Below are 17,602 nucleotides of genomic sequence, written 5' to 3'. Positions count from 1 at the left end.
GCTGAAGCTGTTAACATAAAGCAGAAGTGGAGCTTGGGCTGCAGAGGTCTGTGAAACATATTCCTTAAAAAGTCCTCTGTATAGCAAGAGATCTTGGGGGCCATTTACAGTACAACGATATTGGGGTGAAACGCACAAGTTTTGTTGCGTTTCAGCCTTGCATTTACACGGAAACTGCGTTTCAGCTGATCTAAAACGCAAACTTTTGAAAATGGCCTCCAGAGTGGGATTTTTCTGTAACGCTGCCGACACCATTGCCTTGTTAACAGTAAGCCGGCGATTTCAGTGGAAACGATGACGTCACACTCCGCCCCGCGCACATGCATACAACAGGACAACGGTACCGTTGTTACGATATTCGTGGTCTACCGTGTTGTGCTTGTGCTGCTCAATCTGCTGACTGTCTTTCAACAAAATGTGTATCTGTTGCTCCACACTTGAACTTAGTATTCCCCAATACACCAGATGACCAGCTCAACTCTACTTCGGTGGAGATCTCCCAAAAGTGGCTTCTGGACAAGACCGTTATAGCACCACCTACAGGCCGGGCACGCTTACTCTAGCGTTTCAGTACAGATTTTTTTCTCTGCGTTTTAGCGTTTTCAGATGAAACATTGTCGTGTAAATAGGGCCTTGGGCTCAATGGGTCTTTTATCTGGTTAAATAAAGGTTAAAAAACAAGCTTCTAAATAAGTTGGGCACATATGCAAATATATTCCCATAGACCTGTTACCTTCATCATCAAAACACATTTAAAAAAAAACCTCTAATCTTTTCATGTGGAAGCCAAAACACAGAGATCACCAAAAGGAAATTGTGCTTTCTGTATGTACAGGGGTACAAGATTTCTAATTAATTTATGCACGACTGTGTATGTTGATTACTAGAGCATTGATGTGTTGGATTCTGGGCAAACACTGAACAAACAGCCTTTCTGCTTTAAATTTTGTAACATAAAAAAAAAACTGAGCTCCAGAGTTAGCTATTCAAAGAGAGACCTCTTAATGTCCCTTTGATGGGATAGGATGGGATGGGATATTTTTAGCTGGATCACTGCCATCAACCTTGGCCTTGTGCTTTAAAGAAAGGTGTATTAAAAACTGAATGAGTGAAGCGGGAATAGACTGTCCACTTGTGTCGTCCAGTGCGCGTTAAAAACCTACATGTTTCCTGGATTCAGTGTTAAAGACGGGTGTATCCTTTGTTATGCAAGAGTTTTATGTAATGACTTTGTGAATGCGATTGTCCAGAACTGTCTGTCCACTCTATAAAGAACGTAGAGCCGAAGAACAGAAGGAGAGTGGATGTTTCACTGCAAAAAAAAGTTGTGGACAGAAAATCTATATATATTTTCATGTAAAAATGTAACCTGCACTAAGCATATTGCACAGAAAATAAGACTAAATTGTAATCTTAAAATGTGGTGTCTCATACAAGTTTTAATGGTAAGCTGCAGATCTGCTTGAATCTCAGGAACATGCAGCTTGTTGGAAAGTTTGTGGGTTTTTCCACATAATGAAAGCAAAGGACAGCCTTAAGAGATTAAGATAAAAATATGATCTATAAAAGACCACACAGCACTTCCATCTGTCTGCTGCGAAGCTCACTTTGAAGCCCTCCAAAGGAAAAACGCTGCCTTTGAAGAAACAGGCCTCTAGCTATACTGGGTTGTAAAAGAGTTCCAGTGTCGGGAGTCTCGCCAGATAATGAAGCTGAGGCTGGAGAGTTCCTCGGCAGTGCTGTTTCTTGTGGCAGAATTATCAAGGTTTGCCAATTGATTTCAGCTTCCTGGCTCCACAAACACAACATTGTCCCAGAGGGCGAGATAGAAAAGTCTCATTATGGTTCAGCTGAGCATGCAGTGACCGTGTGCAACATGACCAGTACAACTGAGTTCCTGAAGGGGGTCACAATCTAACTTACATTCATTCTTACGTCTTATCAGGTTCATTTGGCTGAACTTCCTCTGGTGTAACAACATTCCCACATCCTCATGTATATCTGCAGCAGCAGGCATCTATTTTTAGATCCATCAATCACTACCACTTGTTGAGACTTCATTGGGTGTAAGCTTCTGTGGTGCTGAACTTCCCTGAGGAGCCTCTTAATTCTGCAGGATCCTGAGCACAAAGTTAATAACCCCAAACTCTGGTACTTTGATTCTGAAAAAATCAGAAACCATTTAGATCTGGCTCTTGACCATGATTCAGAGTTCGTTTTTAAGCACTCTGATGACACATAATGACTCATAGAAGATCTGTAGCATGTTCTTGATTATTCATTTTTCTGTTTTGTACAGTCTTCCTTTTTTTTTACAAAGTTTTTAGCTCTTTGTTCAAACCTTTATGACTTTCTGAGTCCTATGTGACTCATTGATTCTTCTGACTTTGCAATCCTGTGAAGTTGGAGCATGGCTCACATTTGTTGGTTAAATTGACTGTTACAGATAACTTAATAAACTTACAGTGCTTTGAATCAGAGAATAGGGCTGTGAAAGAGTCAAGGATAGGAAAGTAAGAACGCAATTACGCTGGCAAACCATACTGAGCTTAAGTGCGCTTCAACCCTAAAGCCCAGTTTTTTTGGTCACCTTTGGCCTGCTTCAGGGAGGTAGGCTTCAGCACGGTTTACTTCAGCATGCGAACAGCGCCCATGATCCATGATGAATGATCGCTGTTACCACTTCTTTGGACAATCATGTTGAACAACAGTGGGAGTGTTAGAGGGCCGTGTCAAACCAAAACAACTTAACACACACCAAAAAGTCTCTAAAGTAGGGATGAGTACCTTTCACATTTGACACTGTAGGGTACCAATGGTATGGTAATTTTTGGTAATTTTTTGTGTTTTTGTGGTAATAATTATTATTTTGATTACTAGTAAAATCTCAATTTTTTTCAATTAACATATTTATTCTTCAACATATAACCTTGCAATGCTGTGTTCACGTACAGCATGGAAAACCGCCTACTCTTCCACTCTCTTACAGTCACAAGGATGCATTTTGGTACCTAAACATGGTACCTTTTGATTTCACGTGAATCGGTATCCAGTACTTTTGAGAGAATTCGGTCAGTACCTTTAAAATTACCTAATTTGGTACCCATCCCTATTCTAAAGTTGTAGCAGTGCCCTCTGTGTCTTGTGCTGACTCCTAGGGGCCGTTTACAAGACAACGGTTTTAAGGTGAAATGCAAAAAATTTTTTTGCGTTTGCGCCTCGCGTTTGCACGGAAATGGCATTTCGGCTGACCTAAAACGCAAACTTTTGAAAACAGCCTCCAGAGTGGGATTTTTCTGTAACGCTCCCTACACCGTTGCCGTGTAAACGGTAAGCCGGCATTTTCAGTGGAAAAGCTGACGTCACACTCCGCACCGCGCACACGCATGCAACAGGACAACAGTACCATTGTTACGATCGTCGTGAACTACCGTGTTGTGCTTGTGCTGCTCAATCTGCTGAATCTGCTGACTGTCTTTCAACAAAATGTGCATCTTTTGCTCCAGTTTTTAACTTAGTATTCCCCAATACACCAGATGATCAGCTCGACTCTACTTTGGTGGAGATCTCCCAAAAACGGCTTCTGGACAAGACAGTTATAGCACCACCTTCATATCAGGCCTGGCATGCTTAGTACAGCGTTTTCAGTCCATCAGCGTTTCTGTGTAAACGCTGATTTTTTTTTTTTACTGTGTTTTAGCGTTTTCAGATGAAATGTTGTTTTGTAAATTACACCTTTATGAGATAGCCCTATGTGTAGAAAGACACTTCACAATGACGTAGGCAGGCCATTTGTTTGTGTGTGTGTGATACCTGCTAAATTCTGGTTTATTTTCTTCTAGCTCAGCGGTTTAGAAAATATTCAGATGACGAGTTTACCTGATCAGAGGCACAGCTCAGCTCATGAATCACTAAGAATTAAGCCATTTGGTTTTCCATTTTGTCAACAAATAAAGACTTTTCATTACCTAGTTTTGCAATGCTAATTTTTGGTTTATTACATCGTGACATGTATATTTGTTTCTGCAAGTTTATGTGGTATATTTTAATAGGAAGGTTATTGTGATATTTTCCTGGAAGCTGTAACTGTCCAGATCAAGTGCTTTCAGGAAAAGCTTGCAAAGCTTCCTGTAAACAAGAGGAAGCAGCCTGAAGTTTAGACATTTATTTAAAAATGTCATGGAGCTTCATTTGTTATTAGGTCAGATAAGGGAGAGATCATTTGCACAGAAGTTGATTTTGTGGAGGAAAGTAAGATGGTGGTGTAACACATTTAGACATGAGCCTGGAAAGACAACAAGGGGGAACCACTGAACCTTTAGATATAACAGTGATTTCATGAAAATACCAACGTGGATTCAAAATGAAAAGTGTAGTTTTGGGAAACATAATACACTGCGTGTTTACCCAGTGACACAGGGAAACTATGATGACCGAGGCAGAGAAATGAGAAGCAGTTAATGAAACAATGTGTTCCCTTATTGTTTCGTGAAGAGCAGCTGTGTCATGTACAGGAGGGAAGTTGAGAACTCCATTTATAATACAGAACTAAATATGTGGTGCAGATTAGAGATTTGGCTGTCCTCCAATAGATACAGCCAGTAAAAAACAGTATAAATTTAAATGTCCTCTGCTGTGGCTCTGTCCTGATCAGGCCAGGTGAAGTGGCCATTTGTCTTACTCTCATCCTCTGAAGTCAAACTTGGTGCAGTCGAACCTCCCAGAATCCTGACTGCCAGATCTGCTTTATGTCCAAACAGACCTCTGGATCGGCTTACTCCAGTGAGAAATGGCTGCACTTGAACGCAGCACTCGTGTAGTAATATAATATAAGTTATTAAGGCTTTCATGAGGTTGAACAGCTTGCCAAGTGGAGGGCTTTTTTGTGTTTCTTTATCACTTTGTGACTCATTTTTTTAATGCTCACTCCCAGACAAAGTTACATTTAATGTGTTTTCCATGAGCCAACTAAAAAGTCACAGCATTACATCTTGGTGAAGGACCCAAGCTCTGATGCAGCTCTGATTTTGTGCAGCTGGGGTCAGCTACAAAGCAGCACCTGGCAGGGATTTGTGGTCAGTATAACTGTTGACCCCAGCAGACAGAAAAAATACCTTCTAAGCTTGGGATAGGCTTGTCTGACTTTAATAGTGCAGACTTATGTGATAATACATTTAGTTCAATCCAGGCAGCTAGAGTTGTCAAAAGCCATGACATTAGTGCTTATATAAAGTATAGCAGTACAGAGACACTATCAGTTAATACACATCAAATAATAAACATTGTAGCCAGTTAAATGCAGATAATACACTGCCTGGCCCCCAAAAAAGTTGCCACCAAAAGAAATGTCACACACTCTAATATTTTGTTGGATCGCCACGCACTCGCTGTGGCATTTTTTTTGATGAGATACTGCAATATTACAAGATTTATTTTCATCCAGTGTTGCATTAATTTTTTCACCAAGATCTTGCATTGTTGATAGTAGAGTCTGATTGCTACGCAAAGCCTTCTCCGGAACATGCCAAAGATTCTCAGGCCCCTGCTACGTTTCATTTAAAAACGTTAAAACACAGTGAAAAAGTCCTTCAGCGTTTACACGGAGATCTCCATCGAAGTAGAGTTGAGCCGATTATCTGGTGTTTTGGTAAAAACTAAGTGCAGAATTGGAGCAACAGATGCACATTCAGCAGATTCAGTAGTCCATGCACAACACTGTAGTCCGTGACGATCATGACAAGGGTACTGTTGGACTGTTGTTTCAAAAGTTTGCGTTTTAGGCTGAAACGCCACTTTCGTGTAAACGCTAGGCCAAAACGCAACTAAAGTTTTGCGTTTCACCCAAAAACCGTTGTTGTATAAACAGCCCCTCAATTGGGTTAAGGTCTGGACTCTGTGGTGGCTAATCCATGTCTTATGCTCCCTGTACCACTCTTTCACAATTTGAGCCTGATCAATCCTGGCATTGTCATCTTGGAATATGGCCGTGCCATCAGGGAAGAAAATATCCATTGATGGAGTAACCTGGCCATCCAGTATATTCAGGTAGTCAGCTGACCTCATTCTTTGAGCACAGACTGTTGCTGAACCTAGACCTGATCAACTGCAGCAACCACGGATCATAGCACTGCCACCACAGGCTTGTATAATAGGCACTAGGCATGATGGGTGATCACTTCATCTGCCTCTCTTCTTACCCAGATGCGCCCATCACTCTGGAACATGATTAATCTGGACTCATCAGACCACATGACCTTCAATTGTTCCACAGTCCAATCTTTATGCTCCCTAACAAACTGAAGCCAGTTTTCCCAGTTAGCCTCACATAATCAAAGCTAAAGGCAGACCAACGAAACATTAGAGTGTGTGACCTTTTTTTTTATTGGTGGAAAGTTTTTTTTGGGCAAGGCAGTGTTTTACAAGCTGCTCTGCAGTAACCTGTGGATGTTTAATTGAAGATGCCCAGAAAATGTTTATAGGCTTGGCAACAGCTCAGTCACAGCCAAACAGGTTGTGTTGGTGGTGCCAAATTATGTTTGAATAAAAAAAAAAAATAGTCTTCAGTGTTTGACTTTTGACCAGTTGTTGCATTCTAATCTCAATTTATACAGCACATGTTCCCCCTGGTTTTGTTATTCAAAAGTTTATCAGAAAAAAACAATTACAGCAAAACTATCTTTTAATGCTGCAGAAATATGGTTGCCCTTCTAACCTAGTTTGAACAATAACTCTCTGCTTCACATTTCGTCTCTTTCCTCAGATAGTGAATCATTTAATTCTTTTACAACACAACACCATGAAGTCCTGTGATAGAAAGATACTCTGGTTTTTCTTGTGGGAAACCATTTGTAATTGTTTCCAGCAGCCACTTCAGCTCCAGCATTCTTGTTGAGGCGCTGACGTCACTTTACACACAGACTGATGGGGTAGTTGATTGGCGTCAGGTTCTTGTTTGAGCTGTGCGACAGATATGAGAGAGAGGAAGGGAGGGGAGGGAGTAAAAATAGCCAACAAGCCAGCTATGCATTGTGTGAAATCAGCATCAGCAAACTAAAGCACTTAGGAGAAGCTATACAGTATGGAAACACAGAATGGACAAGGTGAAAAAGAAACTGTGATGTTCTTAATGCAACATTATTCAGAATAACTGGCTTTCTGCTCTTTAAGCATATCAGCATTGGTTCATGTGCTGCTAGGGGAGAAGTGACCGGTGGTAAGATGTGCACCTCGCAAACAAAACCTTCATTGACAGAGAAGCAGACAAGAAACCGAGACACCCTCAGACAGGAGGAGAAATTTGCCTCCAGTGTGTCTCCATAACCCCAAACTCTGTTAGTGGTGGGAGTTTTGAGCGCCAGTCGAAAAGTTCCCCTTGGCTGCTGGAGCAGAGATAATTGGACCCAGGTTTAGCCAGAGTTTTGGTATTCACATCTTGAGCCAAGTTTTGCTCTTCACTGCTCCTCTCAGTTGACAGCGCCTGCACTGGCTGGCTTGTCTGACTGTGTGACATATTTTGACTCTGCTTGTGCATGTGAGGAATCCTGACCTACATCAGGTCGGTGATGGTCCTGTAATGGTGAACTTTTTCAGCTAAGTCATGTGATACCTGATTATTGTCCAGTGATATCAGGAGGTTCTTTATTTCTGCAGGGTTACATTGATCTCCTGAGTGTCGAGACGCTGGAGGTTCAGAGATCAAAGGTTGATTGAACAGTGAGTGACTTGGGTGACAGGAAATCCAGAAAAAATGTCTTATTTTGAGATATTGAAAGCCTAGAATAAGGCCTGAATTACCTGTTAAGCGTAAAAAAAAAAAATCTGCCAGTGAGGAAAGAAAAATTGCTTGTCTTGTTTCTTGTATTGAGACGCAATTCTTAATTCCTATTTGGAGAAACTTGGGGAGGATATTTTTGTACACCATTGGCAGATTGTTTTACTCTATTCAAACAGTTTGGCTTTTAATATCTTAAAGTATTTTTCTGGACTTCCCAGGTGAGTTACAGTTTTTACTAAAAAATGGCAGAAACACTTTTTGTAGTGAAGCTTTATTGGTTACTTTTCAACATTCTAATATTCTAATTCAGCCTTACCCAGACTGCTCTGTCATGACTGAACTTAAGTAGGTGTTCAGGATGGAAACTTTACACAAGCAATAGGCCCACTTCTTCATATAGGAGGAAGCAGCTTCTTGACCTCATGTCAGCATGTTGAGATCTTTACTGCAGCCCTCAGAGGGCTGCTGATTGTTCTCAGCTGCTATGTAACAGTGATGACAAATGAAGGCCCTCTGTCCGTGAGCGTTCTGGGCTCTTGTTTTGGACTCAATGTTTTCAGTGCAAATAGAACTTCATCTTTCATCTGCTTGTGTCTGTCTGTGTGTTGGTGTATGTATCATGTCTATCGGCAGATCGCAGGAAAGAAATTTACCCTGTGGGATGACTTCCTGGTTAAGAGCAGGCAGAGTGGTCAGCAGGAAATGACCTTGGGAGATCTGTTCCAGTATATCAAGGTATGTCCCCCTTGTTCCTCTCTGTGAGGAAGCACACTCTTTTTCTTTTCCACACCCAGTACCACTGAGTTCAGAATTTATCCATGTTTTTTTTTTTGCTTTGCTCTATCTAAACCTGTTCCCCTTCCTTCAGTACACACAATAGCCATTGTTTGAATGATTGGCCACTTTACACCTTCCATTCACAACTTCAGGAATCCAGTCTGAAATCCTGGAGGAAGGTCAGGCTGTCGTTGTTGACTATCTTCCAATAGCTGCCAAAGTGTTTAGGATTTTTTCATCAAGTCACTCAGTTAACTCACTAATTATGGTTGATGTGTTTTTATTGGAACTCAGAAAATCAGAGCTCAGCAAAAGTGTTTGAGAAAAGAAAACAGCTGCAGCATTCTGCATTCTGCATATAAGCTCATAGAATAAAATGAAAGATGCATATACTGATGCATACCTTTGCCTTAAAAGAACAGCCAAAAGAGAGCAATGCAACTTCACTTTAGAAAATTATTGTTTGAACATTTTTTTCCTCCGCTTGAATTTTAAATGCTGAGTTTGGAAACTAGTCAAAGCCCATGTAAAGTAATACAGTTATCCAATTACAATAAAATGGAAACATGCGTTTAGTGGTTTTCTGACCCTGCCAAAATAACCTATCATTCATAAAACCTAGGCTATGTGAAAAAAAAGATTTAGTTTTCAGGGTAAAATAAAAATATTCCAAACAACTGCATGATTTCATGATTTCTTAACCCAAACAGAAATATCTAAAAGCACACCAAAGAAAATAAATGGTGCATACAATACGAATGGTACCAAACCGTGCCCCACCATACTGTACTGAATTCAAACCATAGCAGAGGATACTACGTCACACAGTATGATACAAAGGTGTGACAGGCTACCACAAAACAAGACCACAGACTTTTTAGAACATGGACGAAGCATCCGCAACGTCACCCGTCTGTTCCTGAAACCGTGAAAGAAGCCAATCAGTGGACGTAGTCCCATTCCCTATGACGTCAGCGGTGAGTTTTTCTTTGAGCAGTTACAGGGCGCCTGGTGGTCACATGACCTGAGCTGTGCCTCTGATTGGAAAATCAAACGATCCTAATAACTTCTGAATCACAGAGATAGAAAAAAATTCACTTACCGTACAGTGTGTGCTGACAGTGAAATGAACTTTTTAGACCCAAGATGTTTTTTGAACCAGACTGTAAATACACTTTTTAATGCCGTGAAAGTCAGTTTTTATGGCTGTGTGAGTACGTGACTTCCGGTCTTTCTGCTGCCAGCCTAAAGGGGATTCTCAACCAACAGTGACTTTTAGCACTTTTGCATAGGCTTCATTTTTACTAACCAGATGTTGCCCCTTGCACAAGACAAGTCACGACATGATACAGCACAGTACAATACGATAAGTATTATAATATTACATACCATACCAAACTGATTGATTTGATACAACAAAACACAACACTATGTGATATGGTTTGGTGTGATGCAATCTGATACCATAAGAAATCATGATACCATGATACTGTATAGTGTCTTTTCAGGGAAATCTATGTTGGACTTGTGTATAACTAATCAAGCTACCTTCAAAAGGGTAAATTTAGAAAAACATGAATAGAAAACTTCATGTTTACAGAGAGTTACATTAAATTGATTATCACAACATATGCTCATTAATCATATTGTTTATCCTGCACATCATTTACAACATGAGAAGTCAAAAGAATAGAAACCCCATGTGTAAAATTCTAAATCTAAACCTATTAGTTAGACAGGTGATACAATTTTCCAGCCATTTTCCTGTCTTTATCACAAAATATTACTCCTCTACAGGGACTTCTTGATTTATTACAACCCCTTCAGTCATTCACTGAGATCTGCCAGATTTGACATTGTTGCCTTCCTACTGTTGTGTCAACATGACAGTAGTTAAAAGCAACAGAGGACAAGAACTGATTCTCACTTTTTCCCTAAAGTATTCAGTTCATTGACTCAATAACTCAATACAGGTCAAAATCAGAACATGTAAGCACATGCTTCCTCCTGTTTTTCTTTTTGTAAACATCTTCTTGCCCTGAACACAAGTTGGTTTTCCTATTTAGCTGAGTCTTTTTTCAGAAGGAGAGAATAGGAAAATGAATTGGCAGGTCATCTTATTTGCTCTGGGTTTTGTTTAACCTTTGACTGTCTGGGTTCTCCTTTGTTTGTTCGTGAAGACTGGGGAGCTTCCTGAACTGCTGAATTCATTCAAGGACACATAAAGCTTAAGAACTAACCTCTTTATAAGCACATGCACAGGATACTTTATTCATGTATTGCAGTTTCTTTTTGACAGTGCACTTTTAATTATTGGTCTTTTTGCAGGAAAAAAGTGGCTTAACAGTTTGCAGTCTCTTCTACGGATCAGCCATGCTGTACAGTGGTGAAGAGGAGAAACTGAAGCTGAGGTATGTCCATTAAACAGACTGCACTGCCACACATGGCATGCAACCCTGCACACGTAAACAATCACAATGTGCAGCCTCCCTTTGTTTTTTTAAAGCTGATGGCAGGATGAGGTGTTTCCTCTGAGCCTGTGCAGAGAGAGCCTGTTGACACACTTGCATGCATCACCGGACCCTGACGACAGGGACAGCCTCTCCAGTGTCCCTCTGTTTGTCGAGGACAGAAGTCAAACGGTTAAATTAGGGTGAACTTCTCTCTCTCTGCATCAGAGAGCCTGTGCTGTCCAGGCCTGTTCAGCTACAACAGCACATTAAACCAAGTTTCTGCGCCTCGGGGTGTTTGAAATGAGTCAGATATGTCACGTTTTTACATCTACTCATCAGTTTGAGGAGTCACTGCAGAATATGAGCCTGCAGGGGTGCTTTGATTGCAGGTAGTAAATCAAGTGAAACCTTAAGAGTTTATATGTAATATCTCATTGGAATGTATGCCAAACAGTCTCTGATTAAAATGATTCTTTACTTTCGTTTCATGCTTATAATGAACAGACTGCACAGATCTCCTCTGTTTGTGATGCTGAAGTCTCACGGGAGCTTGTGTTGTGGTTAGATTAAGCGGCAGGGGGAGAGGGGCATGTGGACAGCAGGCTGAGCGGAATAAATGCCCTCTTCAACAGTCACTTCCTGTGCTGTTACCCAGCCCTGGGCTTCCTGTTTTGGACCTGTAGAGTGGGAACTTGCAGTCTGAGATAACATTTGAATCACTTTTTTTTTTTCATTTTCTAGCTGATTTGACTCAGTATTTCTTTCATTCTCATCCTCATTACATTGGATGGCTTGAGATTTTTCAGGTGCTCAAGAATATATTATCACACTGGCTACCAAGCCAACGTAAACCCTTGAAAATGGGTCACAGATGAAATATGACTTATTGAAAATACTCCTGGGTATTGTTGTTTATAGCCAACTTTATATAAATAGGAGTAAACAATGCATTGTTTGCTATTTTTGGCCCAGCATTGATACACATTTGCTCCTCAAGTTACTTTTTCTAGAAGCCGGATGTTTGTGCTGTTTCCTAAAATAAGACAGAAGTAGATGAGGAATAAGCATTGGTGAGCTTTTGACATGCAGAGTGATTGTCAGGTTGAACCCTAACCCTGGTTCTAGTTTTATAATAGGAATTGTTAACAATTGTTACAATTTGTATTCCTTTGACGGGAAGACAAACCCAAGTTTCTGTAAATTGTTGGTAAAATAACTCAGAATTGCTCAGCTGCTTATTTTAGTAAAGCTCATGAGTAAAATATTTGTTTTGCAGTGTGTCTGATGTGGTTCGAAAGGTCACCAAGAAAGAAATCCCTCCACACAAGAAGATGCTGGAGTTGCTTCCCTCGTTTGAGGACGAGGACGAGGACTCTCCCCTGACCATCAGATACCTGCTCCTGTGATGCTAACGCCAGAGAAAACAAGTATCTCATGAAAATGATACATGACACATGCTTGTTGTGCTTAAATTAATATGTCATTCCAGCTTCATTCCATATCTCTATTAAATCCTTTTCACTTCTATTCACATAAACTTGTGATTCCTACTTCAATGTATTCAGCGTGTTGTTTGAAACCCCAGCTACACTCCAAGCAATATAACCAAAAATTGATAATTGTTGTAGAGTTCAATTTTCTTGTTCATTGAATGTGTAAATATGAAACGTTCAAAACAGCAATATAATGGGGATCAATAAAGTCTTATTTTATCATCTTATATGAAACCACATGTAAATTCTTTAAAAGAGGATATGAAGATGCTTACAAAGGCAAGTGAATTATGTTAGTGTTTGGAGCTGCAGGGGAAGGAAGACCTGCTATTGAATTTTAATGCAGGTTGGATTGTGTGAGATATTGAAGTTAAGTCAGAACAAGAAGTTTGCATTGTAGATTCTGTATTCAGTTGGGGCAGGGTTTTTCACCATTCTCACACAGCTGTCTTATGTTTATCCCAGAGCTGGTTCTAGTGGAGCAGTTGCACTATTCTGCAAAATCAAAAACACATTTTTGCACGTCCTTTACTATACCTTCAAAATGACAGGGTGTTCATTATAATGGTTAATCTCAATAATCTGTTAAACAACATCTCTGGTATTAACACAGCCAGTTGTAGATGTTATTGTTCATGTTGTTAACGTTGCTGTATGTGATTTAACTATATTTAAACATTTTAATAAATCTGAATCAATGTGGTACTCTGTTGTGTTTGTGTTCTTCACACATGCTGTTGTGCCATTACACTTTTATGCATAGGGTAGGGTATATTTACAACTACAGTGACTTTTCTCTGGTTTCATTTTGTCAGGTGGTTTCCTTTGACCATTTTATCAGTCAGAGGGGGTTGAGTTTAAAATTTGACACAAAAATACACAGGTGGCATCATTCTCAGGTGGCAAGTTTGAAAAGATGATGCACAGGTGCATAATAATGTATTTCCTTGAGTGCCACTTCTAAAAGCCAGTGAGACACTTCAGATTCTGTAGTACTCTAACCTATGGATTTGTACACTACACAGGGTTTTCTTTGTCACTCATTTTAAGTCATAGCATTATCATAAATCAGTATAATCAGGGCTGTGTTATTTAACCAACAACCAGTCATGGTGTAGAAAGAAACCACAATTTGTCCAACCCTCTTCACCCTTGTCTGTGCCTGTTTCCACATCAACCGAAATGAAGTTAGAGTCAGAAATTCTTACACATTATAACAATTTTTCAGAGATAAGTGTTGCCTTTACTGAGATGTTGGTGTATTTGTGCCATTACCTGTGTCATAGGTAATAAATTTAAAATGATGTATAAAATGTCTTGAATGTAAGTTTTTTCTTTAAATATTCATCACAGCTTTAACACATTTTGTTTAATCCAAATGATTTTATTCCAGATGTATCAACACTGAAACCAAATAAAAATACAAAAATAGAACAATCTGAATATAATAAGTGTTTTGGTCACGGTCCATTTTTGGGGCCTGGTTAAATGTATCCAATGATGTCATTGCATATGATTGGCTGTCTGCTGCCTGTCTTCATCAGGGCAGTGAACTGGTAGAAGTCAGTGTCAGGTTGGTGCAGGCCTGTGTGAGACTGGTGAAAGAAAGGTTTGAGAGCCTGGAGTCCCACAGGGCAGGACATCCGTTTAGAGGCCTCCGTGGCCCTGTTGACTCGTGAGGGGTCTGCATGCCTCATCCTGACCTCCACACCTTTAGACATCCCTGCCAGCCTGCGCCGCATGTTCACCAGAATGTCTTTAGCCAGACGCCGGCCAGCACTGGGCTTGAGTTGAGCTGGCTCTGGACACTCTGGTAGGTCCATCCAGTTCTTTATGAGGTCTGCAAAGCTGTTATCCCCCAGAACCAGGGGCTGTCTGTTCCTGCTGCGACTAAGCAGAGATGTGGTCCAGTCCTCTGGGTCACTGGCTTCAAATGAGGTCCAGCGCTCCAAGCAAGCGTCTGAGGTTGACTTGGGTCGAATTCGCCCGGAGGGTCCTCTGTTTGTGCGGAGACATGCAGAAGATGAGACCCGCACATTTCTTGTCCTTCTCAACACCACCCCTTCATCGTGCCAGGAAGCCTCAGAGTAACCAGAGTCCAAGTCAAGACTCTTTTCACTGCTTGGAGAGCCTTGTGTCAACCGCTCATGTCCCTGTTGTTGCTCTTGATCCTCCTCATCCTCTTCCTCCAAAGGGCTGGCGAGGCAGCAGGCAGAGTCGTACGTGCTGGCTTCACTGGCATCGGAGGCTCGTAGGTGGGTGAGTCGCTCTTGCTGAGCCTTCTGTTTGCAGAGCCGTGTGACAGCGAAGGAGCGGCCACATGGTTCACTCAGTGGCCTGGGCCTGCTTATCTGCTTCAGGTCCTGAAGGGGTCTCATCATGCACTCTATATGGTCCCGGAGGCAGTCTGCAGAGTCTCCTAGACACAGCTACACATGAGAAAAATAGAAAGAGTGAGTGGTGCACTGCGTTTATAAACGTCTCTTTTAACCAAAGACATTTGTGGACTTTTGAAGTGATCTTCGGTGCATTCTGCGGTCTAGCTGCGCCCAAGTTATTCCCAGAACTGGCCAATAAGATTTTTACTTGCTGAGATCACTCTGCTCTCTGACCAATATAACAAGTGAAGCATTCCTGACAGACCTCAGAGCCGATTTAAGCAGACCAGTGGGATACCAGAAAATCTAAAATACAGGTCACTCTGAGAACAGGATGCACATTTCATACTGGGAAAACTCTCCCTGCTGCCTCCTGAAGCGAGAGGGGAAGTTTGAACAAAGTCGAGCTGAATCATGGAGGAGTGAAGAGGCGCTTTTCCTCTCTGAATCCCCCTAACTCACAGGATGTTAGAAGGACTGGAATATAAGGCAGGAAATGATGGCAGCATGTTGGAATTATACATTAGCCATGAATTAATCATGAATCATAGTGAGCACTGCCCTCTGGATGAGCTGTAGTCTGAACAACCCTGTTGATTTAGCTCAAATATTTTAAAATTTAAGGTTCCCCTGTTGTTAACCTCGAAAACTAAAACAAAAATATTTCTGCTGCTGCACGTTTTGTTTTTCAGCCAACCTTCTATAATATTTAGTTTTCTGAGCCCCAGTGTTCTGTCAGTGTTAGTCTTGAAGCAGAAAGGACAACACAATGCCATGATGTTATCACAGCTGTGGGTGCTGGACCATTTGGCCCCTGAGGGAGAGACCTATCTGGCACACAGACACATCCACAGAGGGACACAGTGGTAAGTCTGCACCTCCTTAAATGCTCTGTTCTCCTTGGCTGCCTCTACACAAGGAGGAGATTCACCTAACTGTACGCATTTCTTTTCTTTTGAAAGGACAGTTTGGTCTGAATTAACTGTGACTCTGGGGTATGTCAGAACCAGTTTCACAAATAAACCTAGAATAATAAAATTATTGTGGCAACGTCATGTGCAGCAAGGAAAACACTTTGCAAACAGCAGAACGACACAAAATTTACAATGCACTCAAAAACTTTCACATGACGTGTGGCATTAAACGGAAAAAAAACTTACCATAGCGTATGAGTCGATGAGTCCTGAGAAAGGTTTCTGCAACAAAATAAATCACGCTGTATTAGATTATTTATGAACTTCAGGCTACTACAAAACCCATGCTTGACACATGTATTTGCAAGTTCTGAAACTCACCTTTGCACACGCTTAAAGAATTAATCCAAGCTCTTTGAAACTCCACTCGTTTGCATCTGGGGAGTGATGTTCGCCTGCTGCTACTATTCTGCAATCTGCAGCACCGCAGCTCTGTCAGCGGAATTTCACGATGCTGTGGTTCGCGCTGCAGCCAATCAGTGCACAGCATCACAAGACGAGCCAATAGAAAGTCGCCTGACACAAGAACCTTCCCTCTCTGTGCGAACACAGCGTGTCCCGTATTTTATTATACAGTCCCATACAGACTATGGCTTTACTGTAACTGTTTTAGATTACTGAGTAAAGACCATATCTGTGGCAGGATATTTTATGTATATCTAAATAAAGTTTATTAAACGATTGTAACACTTTCAAAACTATTTTTCATAAGAGTGTGTAGCACTTTATGATTTTTTAAAATGAGTTAATTAGGATAAAATTCACACATTTACTTATTTTTGATAGCAAACCCACGTACTATTGGCTGCACTGTTATCGCTAAGTTTAAAAGTAAATACTTGAAAGAATAGTGTATTTCTATCATTTTTGATACTAATAATACTAGTATTGTTTGAAAAGCCTTCGTTCTTCTGTGAAGTGTTCTCTGACATCTGTTGCGGGTGATCAGCTTCAACATTCATGTGCTAATTTACTGAAGTCTACATGTCGCCACCTTGTGGATAATCCTGCACAAACTACTCGACCTTGTTGTGTTCATGGTCTCTGAATACAAACCTTTGCATACAGGTTTCTTCACCTTTCTCTTCGTAATGGCCTCTTTGAGATGCAAACGAAACCCATGTGAAGTTCTCATTTGTTTTGTAGATGAGCTGCACCTCAACACCTCTCCTCTGTGAATGGTGACAACACTTTGTATTGAAATGCAGACAGGTACAGTGGTTGTAGGTGTGTGTCCAGGTCTTTAACTTTGGTAAATGTCTACCAACACAATATCAGGACTTCTATCTCAAGTGGAAAAAAGTAAAAAAAAAAAAAATCTTTTAAAAAGACAGGAAAAATGATTAAATAAATATAATTCATACTTCAGAATACGGTCCCTAAACAAGTTAGCAAAGGAAACCAAGACTACGGTGCAGCTGAAACACCTCTACAGTTTTAGGCTTGGTTAAACTTTTCTTTTTGTTTTCCGTAAATGTAGTTTTAAAAACATTTCAGCCTGTAAGTTAGAGCAGACCATTTCAACCTTGAAACAGTTGCATCCCTTTATGTACATTTTAACTACCCATAAACATCTGCTGATTGGAGCCATGGATTAATTATTTATCTTATATCTTGTTTCTAAAAGAAAAAAAAACCTATCAGATCAAAAATGTGCCACACTCATTCAACAAGTCCACAAAAAAGATATTATTTCTAGATATTACAGGACAAGAATGACTCCATGATTGCTTGAAGTCCAAAAAAACTTACC

The 17,602-nt window shown here is 40.6% G+C and overlaps 2 protein-coding genes across 2 annotated transcripts in view; one reads left to right on the top strand and one right to left on the bottom strand.

The window, feature by feature from the left end:
• The window catches only part of uba7 (ubiquitin-like modifier activating enzyme 7), a 36,692-nt gene extending 23,007 nt beyond the window's left edge, over positions 1-13,685 (top strand). The window contains exons 22-24 of the mRNA XM_074673651.1: positions 8,408-8,509; positions 10,880-10,962; positions 12,281-13,685. Of these exons, the coding sequence (XP_074529752.1) occupies positions 8,408-8,509; positions 10,880-10,962; positions 12,281-12,410 (315 nt within the window). The 3' untranslated portion in view covers positions 12,411-13,685. The remainder of the gene's footprint in view (positions 1-8,407; positions 8,510-10,879; positions 10,963-12,280) is intronic.
• A 269-nt stretch (positions 13,686-13,954) lies between these two features.
• LOC141795236 (PAK4-inhibitor inka2-like) lies at positions 13,955-16,260 on the bottom strand. Its single transcript, XM_074676054.1, has 3 exons — positions 16,171-16,260; positions 16,036-16,071; positions 13,955-14,926 (listed from the first exon to the last, which is right to left on the bottom strand). Exons 2-3 carry the CDS (start codon positions 16,036-16,038, stop codon positions 13,982-13,984), a joined length of 948 nt encoding a protein of 315 aa, XP_074532155.1. The 5' UTR covers positions 16,039-16,071; positions 16,171-16,260; the 3' UTR covers positions 13,955-13,981.
• Between the last annotated feature and the right edge of the window lie 1,342 nt (positions 16,261-17,602).

This window comes from Halichoeres trimaculatus, unplaced genomic scaffold, assembly GCF_033239565.1.
Source record: "Halichoeres trimaculatus isolate MK-OKI-2021-1 unplaced genomic scaffold, fHalTri1.1 fHalTri1_scaffold_1, whole genome shotgun sequence".
Lineage (NCBI taxonomy): Eukaryota > Metazoa > Chordata > Actinopteri > Labriformes > Labridae > Halichoeres > Halichoeres trimaculatus.
This window is presented reverse-complemented; position numbering and strand designations above follow the sequence as displayed.